Source organism: Myodes glareolus, chromosome 21 (genome assembly GCF_982192425.1).
Source record: "Myodes glareolus chromosome 21, mMyoGla1.1, whole genome shotgun sequence".
Classification (NCBI taxonomy): domain Eukaryota; kingdom Metazoa; phylum Chordata; class Mammalia; order Rodentia; family Cricetidae; genus Myodes; species Myodes glareolus.
The window spans coordinates 9,473,862-9,487,525 of NC_142046.1; the positions used below are offsets into that span (position 1 = coordinate 9,473,862).

Here is a 13,664-nt window from a genome sequence, read left to right on the forward strand (position 1 = left end):
TAGTTTAATTTATTTAAGGCACATACCCTGAATTCAAAGAAGAAAATATCAGTCCTGATAATATATTGAACTGTTAGTATCATTGGCCTGGAAAAGGCTTTCCAGAGGCAGAAATTACCCATCAGGGCAAACTTGGCATTTTTCACTGGCCGATCCATTTGTCCGTCACACTCATATTTACTGTAAAGGCCATGCATGTGGATGCCCTGGATGAATATTAAATAACGACATAAACGTCAAGGTCACCATTGCAGGAACGGCTCTGTGGAGGACCTGAGAGCCGGATTGATCTTTTGTGAAGTTCCATTCCGGAATCCTGCTGACGTGGGGGAAGCAATTGATGTGAGCCATTATTAAGGCTCTAAGTGTTTCTCCATTGTTAAGGATCTTTTACAAGCCCGAGGAATCGGCAAAAGCTTCAGTTAGAAATATAGGCCAGTCAGAGAGATAAGTACATTCTAGAGTGCGGATGGCCTGGGTCATGCTCACACAGCAAAGGCAAAGGCTGACCGGAGGCCAGCCCTGGACCATCACCACCTCTGCCAGCCTGCCGGGCGCTGCTCTTAGTGACCGCTCCGAACAGAGCTTCCATACCGGGAGCTGCAGAGAGCCAGGCGTCCTCTACGCCTCTGCTCATCTTCACTTGTCCCCACTGAAGACCTCCTCCCTCAACGTCTCAGTCTTCTGCTTCCGTAGCTTCCCAAAGCACCCCAACACGGACGGACGTCTGGATGTCTCTCCCGGTTGGTTTGTAAAGAATAGAACGCATGTCTTTCAACTCCACTGTCCAATGTCAAGATGCTGGTAGCTGGTGAGGGACCTTTTACTGCATCACAAGGTGGCAGAGAGCATCACAGGATGAGACATGGCAAACGTGCCAGGGGCAGTGGGGAGGTGTGGTCTCTCTTCCTTCCTTATGAAGCCACCAGTGCTATCACAAGCCTCCATTCTCATAGCTTCTCCAGCTTTGCCTGCTAAGTTTTCACCTTGAGATACCTTAATATATACATACAGGGGTTAAGTTTCCAGCATGTGAGCTCCAGAGGAATACCGTGAAGCCACAGCCTGGAGGACGCAGTTACCTATAAATTATACACAACCACAGGTTCCGATCTGAACTGGCCAAGTGCCTGTATCATCATGGCAGTGTCCTGCTGACCCAGATCAGGGAGGAAGGCAAATGCTGCAGGAGACAGAACCTAATTCTCAAAAGGTTCAAACAGATCGGAGGATGGGCCAAGTCTGTGAGACACACTTAACAAACCAGAAAACCTGTCTCTCATGTGCTAACTCAGGGTGACTGAGCTTAGTGCTTTGTACATTTCAGTTGATCACATCTCTATATTATCCCATTGCAGGGTGAAAGGAATGTGGAGGAAGGCACAGGGCTTTAGAGTCCTCGGTCCCAACTCTGCCACCTTCCCCAGTTGAACTGGCAAGTTACTCTATCTTTGAAAGTGATACTGGCCGGGCTTTCGTCACTCACATGTCAGCTTCTGTGTTCTTAGTATGCTACATTTATTTTCTCATTGAATTCTTAGCCCAATCTCAGTCCTGGAGCTGAGAATGTAGCTCAAGCGGCCGCAGGCTTGCCTAGCTTGCAGAGTCCAGCACCACGCGTGCCAGGTGTGATGTTTGCTTGTCTGTAATCCCAGCACTTGGCAGGTGAAGAGCTCAAGGTCATCCCTAGCTACAGAGCAAGTTCAAGGCTAGGTTAGACAAGGTACCCTGCCTCAAAACAAAGAAGAGTTAGAAAAAGAAGACAGTTTTAGTTCTGTGTTGCAGATATGGAAGGTAGAAATAATTTGCACTGTAAATGACAGCCAGGACTTGAACCCAGGCAGGCTCTTTCCTCTCACACATAGCGGCTGCATCTCTCTCTAACAACCTTGTTTTCTGGGAGGGTTTGATGAAGTAACTAGTGTGGAGTGCCGAATACAGTGCCTGCAAATCATGGGTATTCACAAATTGCATCAAGTCACTGTCATTGTTACTAGTTCCATGACTTGTACAAGAATACAACTGACATTGTGACTTGAACTCAGATCTTATGGTTGCATTTCTAATCCATGTTTTACCTCCCCCTAGAGTACAAGACTGAGGACGGTCCCATGTCATGGTACCCCAGGATAGTGTCATCTCGGTGGAAGACACCCAGTGAGCACTGGGGAACCGGGATCCTGACACAGCACTAAAGGTTCTTTCCCTCCCTCCCAGGTTCGGATGGTGAAAGATGGCGACCCGTCCTGGAAGCCTACCTTTATTGTGAAACCAGACAGCGGTTGTCAGGGTGATGGAATCTACCTCATTAAAGATCCCAATGACATCCGCATGACTGGGACCCTGCAGAACAGGCCAGCAGTGGTCCAGGAGTACATCTGTAAGCCCCTCCTTATTGACAAGCTCAAGTTTGACATCCGTCTGTACGTCCTGCTCAAGTCCTTGGACCCCTTAGAGATTTATATAGCCAAAGATGGACTCTCTAGATTTTGTACAGAGCCATATCACGAGCCGAACCCCCAGAACCTGCACCACGTCTTCATGCACTTGACCAACTACTCGCTCAACGTCCACAGCGGCAAGTTCGTCCACTCTGACAGCGCCAATACGGGCAGCAAGAGGACTTTCTCTAGCATTCTCTGTAGGCTCTCTTCCAAAGGTGTTGACATCAAGAAGGTCTGGTCTGACATCATCTCCTTGGTGATCAAGACTGTCATTGCCCTGACTCCGGAGCTCAAAGTTTTCTACCAATCAGACATCCCTACAGGGAGGCCAGGGCCCACCTGCTTCCAGGTAATCGTACCAGCTTCCACCCACTATGGGATGCAGGATGGGGTAGGATGGCCAGACGTGAAACGTCTGGTCAACTTCCAACTTTCTCTTTCCAATGAGGGAGGGCAAGCCACTCCCCTCATTGAATCATAGATCTGTAAGATTTATACAGTCTTCATTCATCGAAGAGTTGTTACACCTACCTAGTAGGAGGTCAGGCATTGTTATAGAATTCTGCTGCCCAATGCCAAGAATCCATAGTGGGAGAAAGAGCCATTAAGAAGCAACTAATGGAGTATTACAAGTGATAGAACCAAGTAGATGCTATGGGATTGTGGACCCATCTACCATTCCTGACTGAGTCCAGTATGGCTCCTTGAAAGCTTAGCTAAGAAACAGCAGGGAAGAGTAGACTGGAATGGCCACAGAATGTTCTAGGTGGAGACATGTTGCCTTGGAGGTAAGAGGGAAGCCTGGTGTGTCTGAGATACCGAAAGAAGTTCACTGTGGCTAGGGATGGGGTTAAGGCCCAGATGAGGGATGTGAGAGACAATGAAGAGGGAAGTAGGTTAGGACCAAGTGGTGGAGTACCCAAGGGCAGTGGCAACCACCAGAGGGCTATAAACAGATTCTGCTCATGTTATGTTTTCAGATTCTCAAGTACACAGTTCCTTGATCTGTGTGGGTTAGGGCTGAGTCAAGGCTGGCTGCAAGGAAATTGCAATGAGATCAATGCTTCTATGTAATCAGAAGATGCTGCCTCTGAGGAGGGAGGTCTTGGTAGGCATGGAGAGACTAGGTAACACTGGGTGGCATTTGAGAGGCTGAATGGCTAGACCTGGTGCCCATGTGGTCTGAGGAAAGAGAAGAGACGGGAGCCGAGAGAAGAGGAACTGGGATGGAGACACATGTCTTGGGCCCTTGGAAGGATAGAGAGAGGTTGTGGCTGGCAAAGGCCCAGCTAGTAGGGAAGGAAGGCCAGGAGCTGGAGGCAAAATGCCTGTGTGGCAGCAGAAAAGAGAGGTTGATACAAGTTGATGTTTGGGCTGGCATCCAGGAAAGACAGGGAGGTCTAAGAGAGAACTGAGAACTCACCTACAGCAGCAACTGAGGGCAAACGTGTCAGAAATGTCCAGGAAGACAGACTCAGAGAACACCTGGGCGTGGGCTGCAGTCTCAGACGCTGCCAGGAGGCCAAGACCATCCGGGAGGGAGACTGTCCCTTATGCTCACTGACACTTCCTGGGGACTCTAGCAAGAACTAACTGTCTTGGGCAATCAGCCAGTCTGTGAGAGGGAAGAAAATGGAGAATGGTTTGAAACAGCTTTTAAGAACATGGATGTCAGGAGTGAGACAGGGGCATGGAAACCAGGCACTCACTTTGCTGCCACCAGATCTGTTAGAACAGGCCGGCGAAGATGAGCCTCTGGGATCCACTCCACCGAATCTTTGCAGTTGTTGCATAGCAGTGTGTGTGTGTGTGTGTGTGTGTGTGTGTGTGTGTGTGTGTGTGTGTGTAATGAAAGAACAGAAGATACTTGTAGTGATCACACTGACCCACTGCCCAGCCCCTACTAGCATCTCCTCCCTATGCCATCCCCAGCCTGTCCTCTGCGTGACCACTTTTTGAATGTCATGTTGACCATTTCTTCGATTTTCAGAACTATACGCGGTCACGCACGAATGTCCCCTAGAAGGACACTGTCTTATTTGACTTGCTTCTGAGCTTTCTAAAACCCCTGGTGTGAAGTCCTGTCACCTGAAGCACTTGCAGCCTCACGGGCAATGTTCCAAAGGTCTGTCCGACTGCCGGGGCCACTGGTGGCTTCGCTTGCACTGGTGTGTTAAGTTTGCACATATGTTTGTCGCTTTTTCTGTCACAGAAGATCAGTGTTTCCTGGCTGTGCTAGGAGGTCACAGCAAGGTGCAGGAGTGAGGAGAGGGATTGGAGCAATGTCTCGTCCAAGTGGGCAGTCCTAAATCCTGAGAGGTTGCTCAGTGGCTGGGCTCCCAGCAGCGGGCGGGGTCATCAGGTGGAAGCCCGGGGTGGGGGGTATGGGGGAGGTGGAATTGAGGCAGTGTGAGAAGCTGAAGTGGCAGTTGTCCTCTAGAGGCCCACCCAGGCTCCCAGGGCCCAGTAGCCAGGAAGACAAGGTTAGAAAGGGCAGGTGAGGAGGACTTCAAGGCCTGCTGGAGCAAAGTTCTGACCAAGGCCACCACAAAGGGAGAGCAGAGAGGCCCTGTGATGTGGTCCCTGAGGACTGTGTGGCCATGCCTGTTTGGTAGTGATAGCCATTCTAGGAGCATGACATGGGGTCAGGCAAGCACGGTCAAACCACAGAACCCAGGATGGTCAAAGTAGCAGTAGGGAGAGCCAGGATGGTCATTTGCACATGTCTTGCAGTAGACAGGCAGCAACAAGCAGCCATTGGGGTGGGGTGGGGTGGGAGAATTGTCTGTATTCTGTCAATCATATTTTAATAAAACACTGATTGGCCAGGCAGGCAGTATAGGCGGGAAAGCCAGACAGGAAGTAGGGGTGGAGCAAAGAGACTGGGAGTTTTCTGGGACACAGGAAGCTCTCTCGCCACTCCTGCGCAGACCACCGAAGAGGCAGCATGTAACTTGCCCAGCTAAAAAAGGTACAAAGCTGTATGGCTAACATAGATCAAAATAATGGGTTAAGATAAGTCATAAGAACTAACAAGTAACCTAACCTAATGGACCAATCAGTTTATAACCTAATGTAGACTTTGTGTGATTTTCCTTGGGACTTGCTGGTTTGTTGGGGTATCTGTCCCGCCCAGTATCCCGGTGGAAGATACTCCCACAACAGTGGGGGGCATGGCTAGTTGTAGAGAATTAAAGGCCCAGATGCAGAGCTGCTGCTGATTTGGTCAGGTCACATCTAGCAGACGGGCCCAAGGTCTCGGACCTTCTGCTACTGCTTGACCACACTGAATGCTCTCTGAGGAGACAGCTCCACGTGTGCTGGAGACTTTCTCACCACCAGTGCAGTGCCACTGGGGTTCTCTCTGTACACTTACACCCGGATGGGCGCATTTGGGTAGTGATGTGCATGACAAGGCTTGAACAAGGTATCCAGTGGTACCCACTGACCATTTGTTGGCGAGGGGGAGGAACTGGCATCCTACTCCATACCCAGGCCACTCCTGTATTTTTTTTATTTGTGTTACTTTCAGGATGCTTCTAGCTGGGCTCCAGATAGCTGAGCAGACTTAGAACAGGTTTGGGCCATAGCATCCATTTGCCACATGACTGGTCGTAAGTCACATGACTTTTCAGGAGCAGTTTCCTTATCTGCCTGGCAGGGTTGGTGTCCAACTCACATGAGATAAAGGCTACAAAGCAAACTGTTGAGACACTGCACAAACACAAGAAGTTATTTCTTTGCTGGGTAGCCCTTGTAGCAAGGCCAGGCAAGATGGCAGCATTGCAGAACATTAGCTCCAGCCAACCAAATTACACTCATCTGGGGCATGTGACTGTGACCCTGTTCCAGCCATGACTGCAGTAATGACTTGGAAAATGTGGCAGCCAAGCAACAGCTGGCACGGCTCAGCTGTGGTCGGATCTCCCGTGGTCTGCTGCTGAGAAACACAGCTGCCCGGTCATTCCAGCCCATCCCGTGTCATTGTCCAGGCAGCCAAGCCACAGAGCCTCATGGCTGCTGTCTTAAGGGCAGCAGTGTGACCCTGACTTAAACATCAAGGTCAGCCAGGGTGTAGTCGATGGCGTGACAGAAACACACGCAGAGAGAAGGCTTCTCCTCGGCTCCCAAGGCTTCTGCTCGGCTCCCAAGGTTCTGCTCGCTCTGTGGCTTAGTCTCTATACTTTTCTTGCTCCCCACATCTAAGTCTGCCCTTGGCCATGACCCTTCTGTCGGATGTCTAGAAGTATATCTTTTCTAAGGCCTAGCATGATCCTCTTTCTCTCGGTGCCCAGACACTCGACCAGACAGAAATTGAGTTTCAGTGAGGTGGTGACGGGGGTTTCCTTCTCAGCATAGTGGGCTTGAGTCCCCCAACCCTGCTCCCTCTTACAGCAACGCTGCTGGTGAGCTTGCTAAGCCATCCTTTCCTAGTCTGGGTTTCCTTACCCACAAGGAGTGAACATGCTTGTGAGCTACACCCCAGAGCTGGCGCAGAGCTGTGTGGACCAGTCCCTAACACACAGCAGTCACTTAAGGGACAGGTTGGATATTTATTACACTAGTTCCTATGACAACAGCTATCACACCTGACCCCAGGGCAGGACCTTGAAGTTAGGTAAAGGGGCAACCATTCTCATTTTAATGCTAACTGGGAAGCTGAGGAAGTTTGGAGCCAAGTTTGGAAAACAAGCCCTTGGCCTGGCATTTGCCACCTCCCAGCCTGGCTCTCTAGCTTCCTGTGCCTCAACTGTAGTTCTCCCAAACCAGACCTATGTCCCTTCCCTTGGGCATCACCAGTGCTGTCTGGTTGGGCTGTCGGTTCTCTGCTGCCCTGGTCAGCCTGCTCTGCTCTCTTCTGTGTCCTGGTTCTGATAGACAATGCCTCCCAAAGAGGTTCAGACCACTCTCTGTGATACCTTCCTTGACCACTATGATAGTTAAGTTGTTTTCTTGCTCTGGAATCTAGCACATTCCCTAAGCTAGGTATGGGGCCCTTGGCTAAGGCCCAGGCAAGGTCAGTTTCTCTAAGGGAAATGCCATTTAGGGTGGAAGACTCACAATGACAATCACAGTTCCTTGTAAGTCATGTGGTCCAAAGGCACACACAGCATCAGGGGACAGTTAACTGCCCAGCTCCCAGAGGAGGAGATGCCCACGTGACTGCAAGGCATACATAGCAGACAGTGAGGGCCCACATTCTCCTCCGAGGTTCCCTGCGACCTTACTGGCTGTTCCTCCTAGCCCCTTCCCTGGACCTGTCAATACTGGAGACCACTAGGGATGGATTCTTGGAAATTTGTCTTTGTATATCTACATCACTTCCTTAACGATCTCATCCTGCCCCGTGTATGGCTTTAGGGACCAGCCACACGCTGCTGAGTCCGAAATTCATACTGCTAATCTTGACCTCTGCTTGAGCTCCAGACCGAAATATCCCATTGCCCACTTACACTTCCTCCTAGGCTAGTCAGTGGACACCAAACACTTACCAGGCTCAAAATCAAATTCTTGTCTTCCCTCCTAGGGCCTGCTGTCCGCCACCCTTCCTGTTCCAGCAAGTGAGCAGCATTCACATAGACCAGAAACTGCTGGTCTTGAGGTTAGCTAAGCTATCTTTAGCTCTTCTACCCTCTTCTTGCCACATTCTACCCACAAGCAACCCTGCAGTAGCCAACAAGAACCTTTACAATTACAAGTCAGATCATCATCGTCCTTGCAGTCCTGGCTGCACAGTGTGCTCTGAAAGAGGCTGCCTGATCCACCCCGAGTTCAGTGGTGCTCAGCTCCTGACACCCCGAGTACTGTCGGTGCTCAGCTCCTGACACCCTGAGTTCTGTCGGTGCTCAGCTCCTGACACCCCGAGTTCTGTCGGTGCTCAGCTCCTGACACCCCGAGTTCTGTCGGTGCTCAGCTCCTGACACCCCGAGTTCTGTCGGTGCTCAGCTCCTGACACCCCGAGTACTGTCGGTGCTCAGCTCCTGACACCCTGAGTTCTGTCGGTGCTCAGCTCCTGACACCCCGAGTACTGTCGGTACTCAGCTTCTGACACCCCAAGTTCAATGGTGCTCAGCTCCTGACACCCTGAGTTCTGTTGGTACTCAGCTCCTGACACCCCGAGTACTGTCAATACTCAGCTCCTGACACCCTGAGTTCTGTTGGTGCTCAGCTCCTGACACCCTGAGTTCTATGCTGCTCAGCTCCTGGCACCCTGAGTTCTATGCTGCTCAGCTCCTGGCACGTTCCTTCTTGCCACACGTTTTGTCATCTGAAAATGGCCTCTGCTCTCAGTGTCCCTTCAAACAGGGCTCCTTCTCTTGCTCCAGTCACTACTGATCTGTTACCTCCTGGTCATGATGGAGCCACAAAGATTGAGCTTAATCTCTTTTGGCAAACAGCTAGGCTACCAGAAACACATCAAAATAGGTGCATGAAGTAAGTGTTTTGGGCTTTGGATGGTAGGTATAGCTTTCTACTGTGAGCCCCAAGAAAAGCAGGGAATCAAAGCAAATTCTTAAAGTTCCTGTTTCCTGTTTGGAGGCAGTGTCTGGAGTATGGAGCAAGGATGGAGTGCCACCTCAAGGAAAGTACCTGGTGAAGCCTGGAAAGCCACTGCTTGAAGTCAGGAAGGAGCCCCAGAAATCTGTTCTGGGATCCCAGAAAATCCGAGTAGAGTCTAGGCCATATCTGTATGTGCATAGGGTTCATCCACAAAGCTGGGAAAGAACGACCCAGAATGCATAAGGTGACCTTCTGAAGCTCACACAGGACAGAGTTCTAGCCACGAACATCTGGAATCCAGAGGCCTTGCAGGGCACCAGAAGTATTTAGTGGAGATAGCAAAGATGCTCCACCTCCATGGGGAGAGAGGTGCACAACCCATCTAACCATAAACAACAAGATCTCAAGGTATCAGAATAACCCACAAAGACGGCAGGACAAAGCCCAGAGTTTTGAGCCAGAATAAAGACATTTGTCATGGTACCACAGGGCTCTGCATCCAACTCAAGAAATCACTAAACTACACACACAGGAAGAGAAGTAGGGACAAGCATTTTCTAGATTTAGTCTTACCAATGATAGAACTAGCAGGAAATGGATAGTAAGATAATAATGATGTACAAAAATTTAAGGAAAATATTGCCTTAATGAGAGAACTAGAAGTCCTTAAAAAAAAGAACAAATAAAACTCCTGAAGGGACAAAAACCTAAGCCGAGCATGGTGGTACTCATCTGTGATCTCAGCACCGGGAGGCTGAGGCAGAAGGATGGAAGCCAACCTAGATTACATAGTGAAACCCTATCTTTAAAACATAAAGAGGCCCAAAACAAACTAAATAAATCTTATTTCTGGTGTGAAATTTTCCCTGACTGGGATTAAATCAAACGAGACACTGAAGCAGACAGCAGTGAACTTGAAGACACCGTGAGCTATGCAAAGTTCGACAGAGAGGAGCAGGATTCAGGGAAAGAGACACCTCCCAGGATAAAGGAGAAAAGGGAAGCACAGAAGAACATCTAAAGAACTGGTAGCTGAAACTTTCCAAATTTGGTTAAACATAACAAAAGTTCACAATCCAAGAAGCTAAAACAAAACACAAACAAAAAGCCCAACTCCAAACAGGATGAACATCACCCTGCTCACACTCACACCCTAAGACTCACAATCAAATTATGAATACCCGGTAGTGATAAGAACAACTTTAGAGCAGCCTTAGAGGAAAGAAGACATAGCCCACTGAGAGGAAGAATGCTGGTCCCCACCTCTAGGAGAAGCTGTCTGAGTCCAAAGACAGCGGGCTGACAATATTTCTCCTTAGAAAGCCTGGGTGTTGGTGCACACCTTTAATCCAAGCACTCGGGAGGCAGAGGCAGAAGCAGGCGGATCTCTGTGAGTTCCAGAACAGCCTAGTTTATGGAGTTTTTACACAGAGAAACCCTGTCTTGAAAAACAAAACAGAGAGAGAGAGAGAGAGAGAGAGAGAGAGAGAGAGAGAGAGAAGAGGAGAGGAGAGGAGAGGAAGGAAAGGAAGGAAGGAAGAAAGAGAGAGAAAGAGAAAGGAGAGAGAGCGAGCCCTCCCTGGTCCTCCCACCCTCCTTACATATTCCTGGGTTCTAACCTTACTGTCACTTTAGCTTGCTTGTGGTCCTCTCTTCTCTAAAATGTGAGCCCTGGAGACAGTAGCAGTGTTATTTTGAGTTGCTTTGTTTCTTGTGCCCAGAATATAGGGTCTCCTAAAAGGAGGAACTAGATGAGATTAGTGATTTTTCAAAAAAGAAAAAAAAAACATAAATGTCTCTTTCTGGAAATGTAGCATATTAAAAGTACATCAATGTTGATCCAATCTGGCTCCTTCCAAAAGAGCATCATCTTGAGAAGTTGTGGACCAAGAAACTTCCAGACTTGATTTCCAGTTCAGACATTCAGGGATTTCAATGGCAAGATCCAACTCTAAGTTCTTCCCGGTAGTGGGAATCTGAGAGACCTTGGTACTGGGTATTTCATCATCAGACTTTCTGAGAGGAAAACAATCCAGATGTCCTTGAACTTAAAAAAAAAGTATTGTTTGACCTCCCTTAAACACATAGTGTGGTCAGAACTCCGCAGAGTGCATTCCCTGCGTGCCCTGATTGATGGCGCACGCATTCAGGAAGTATCACACTAATGAATGGATGAAAGTTCTTTTTCCCATTTTGCAAATGAAGACAGCGGGACCTAGAGCCACCAAGGACCTTGCCTTCAGTCACGAGTTAGAGGCAGAGCTGAAGACGAGCTGCTCCTTGTGACTGCACAGCACGGCAGTGCATCTCCTGTCGGTGGACTTAGTTGGAAATTGCAGAGAGCTAAGCGATAGTTGACCTTCTACCTTCTATACGGAGAGCACAGTCCTAGGCTGACTAAGCGATAGTTGACCCTCTATACGGAGAGCACAGTCGTAGGCTGACTAAGTGATAGTTGACCTTCTATACAGAGAGCACAGTCCTAGGCTCACTAAGCGATAGTTGACCCTCTATACGGAGAGCACAGTCCTGGGCTGACTAAGCGATAGTTGACCTTCTACATGGAGAGCACAGTCCTAGGCTCACTAAGCGATAGTTGACCCTCTATACAGAGAGCACAGTCCTGGGCTGACTAAGCGATAGTTGACCCTCTATACAGAGAGCACAGTCCTGGGCTGACTAAGCGATAGTTGACCCTCTACCTTCTATACGGAGAGCACAGTCCTGGGCTGACTAAGCGATAGTTGGCCCTCTATACAGAGAGCACAGTCCTGGGCTGACTAAGCGATAGTTGACCCTCTATACAGAGAGCACAGTCCTAGGCTCACTAAGCGATAGTTGACCTTCTACATGGAGAGCACAGTCCTGGGCTGACTAAGTGATAGTTGACCCTCTATACGGAGAGCACAGACTCACTTTGCGTAACTATTATTGATGGTCCTGCAGGGCTTCTATGTTAGACCCATTTCTCAATGAGGGCATGGGTACAGAGAAGCTAAACACCTTCCCAAAAGCCTGTTAAAGAGCTAGTGAGAGAGACTGTGAGCTGAGACTGGAGCCCAGGACTTTCTAACTCCAAGGCATTCCTGTGTAAGATTCAATCTATTCAAAATCATGCACCAAAGTTCAGATTCTTAAATAGTCAGCCCTGGTGGGTACCAACTAATCCATTGGAAGAGGTTTCCATGCCCTTTTCTCTAGTTCTCAACTGATGTGGGATGTCTTTCTGTATATGTGTTGCTTTATTGGTTGATAAAATAAAGCTATTTGGTCAATGACTTAGCAGAGTAGAAGCCAGGAGCAGGAAATCAGAACAGAGATAGAGAGAATAGACGAGTCAGGAAGACACCATGTAGCTGCTGAAGGAGGACAGACACTGGAAACTTACCGGTAAGCCACAGCCTCGTGGCGATACACAGATTAATAGAAATGGGTTAATTTAAAATGTAACAGTTAATAAGAAGCCTGAGCCAATGGGCCAAACAGTGTTGTAATTAATATAGTTTTGTGATTACTCTGGTCTGAGCAGTTGGGAGACAAAGGAGCGATCTCTGCTTATTCTCAACATCCCCTTCACATTCACTAGTCCACTGGGCCTGGAACAGAAAAGTCTAACCAGGTTTGAGAAAGTGAAACTCCATACTTCTGAGATGCAGTGGGAAGCTAGGGCAGACAACCAGGGATGTCAGTGCTGGCACAGTTGGCCAGCCATTGTCCTCAGCCTCATCTGCAGCACATGGCTCAGGCCAGGCCCAAAGTCCCACTGCTGGTGTCCCCAGTCTCCTGAGGGCCTCATCACTCACAGACACTTGTCATCTATTATTCAGCAGATCTGTAATACATGCGGCATTTCCTACTGCTTTCCATTCCTTCCTTTTCAGGACCACGGAAAGAAAAATAGTACAAGGGTGATTTTTCCCAGCTCCTCATCCTGATTGCCCTTCACTGAGACATAAGTTCATCTTGAATCATTCCCAAAAATGGTCATCCAGACTTTGATTTCATTAATATAGATGAAGCTCCAGTTTGATAATTATCATTTAACTAATGCATATTCTCTATGGATGAGCAAATGGCTTCCTCTCATCTTTTCCTCTGGAGTCTATAGAGGAATCTATACCATATCTTTTTCTTTTTTGCCTTTTCTACTTTATTTAGTTAGTTTTTTGAGACTCGGGGATTGTATCAACTTTGTTAGAAATTTTCTAATGTTATCACTTCTAACGAATCTGAGGTCCATGTAGTTCAAGTCTGAATCTCATTCGGAAGGATCTCAAGGATGCAGAGTCACGCAGACGAAGGACTGTGTGAGGGGAGGACAAGATGCACACAGCAGTTTGTGTAAGGGAAGAACTTGTAAGGAATTCAGAATCCAGGGTGGCTGGACGATGAAGCCTCGCCTGCGGCAGGCAGCGTCGCAGTCAAGCACAGGTGTGCAGCACTTGTTGCCGGAGTGAGCCTTGAGCGCAGGGTTGGCCTGTGGCGGCGACCTGTGAGGTCGCGGCATGGGGGCTCACATTCAGGTAGTTTTCTAGCTTTAGTCTCCTGCTCTGGTGTCACCATCTGAAAACTGTTAATGCTTTCTGAGCAAACATACACATACACACACACAGACACACACATACACACACACACACACACACACACACACACACACATCTTACACTGGAGGCACATGTGATTAGTCCTCTTTGGACTTGAAAGCCAGCACCCCCACTC

General features: G+C 48.7%; 1 protein-coding gene across 3 annotated transcripts in view; it reads left to right on the forward strand.

Moving 5' to 3' along the window:
• Positions 1-13,664, forward strand: part of Ttll11 (tubulin tyrosine ligase like 11) — a 237,967-nt gene that overhangs the window by 81,706 nt on the left and 142,597 nt on the right. For 2 of the 3 annotated variants that reach the window (XM_087899678.1, XM_087899676.1), the window contains exon 4: positions 2,218-2,793. The exons of the other annotated variant lie outside the window; for it this stretch is intronic. In XM_087899678.1, coding sequence (XP_087755804.1) covers positions 2,218-2,793 — 576 coding nt within the window. The remainder of the gene's footprint in view (positions 1-2,217; positions 2,794-13,664) is intronic. 3 annotated transcript variants of the gene reach the window in all.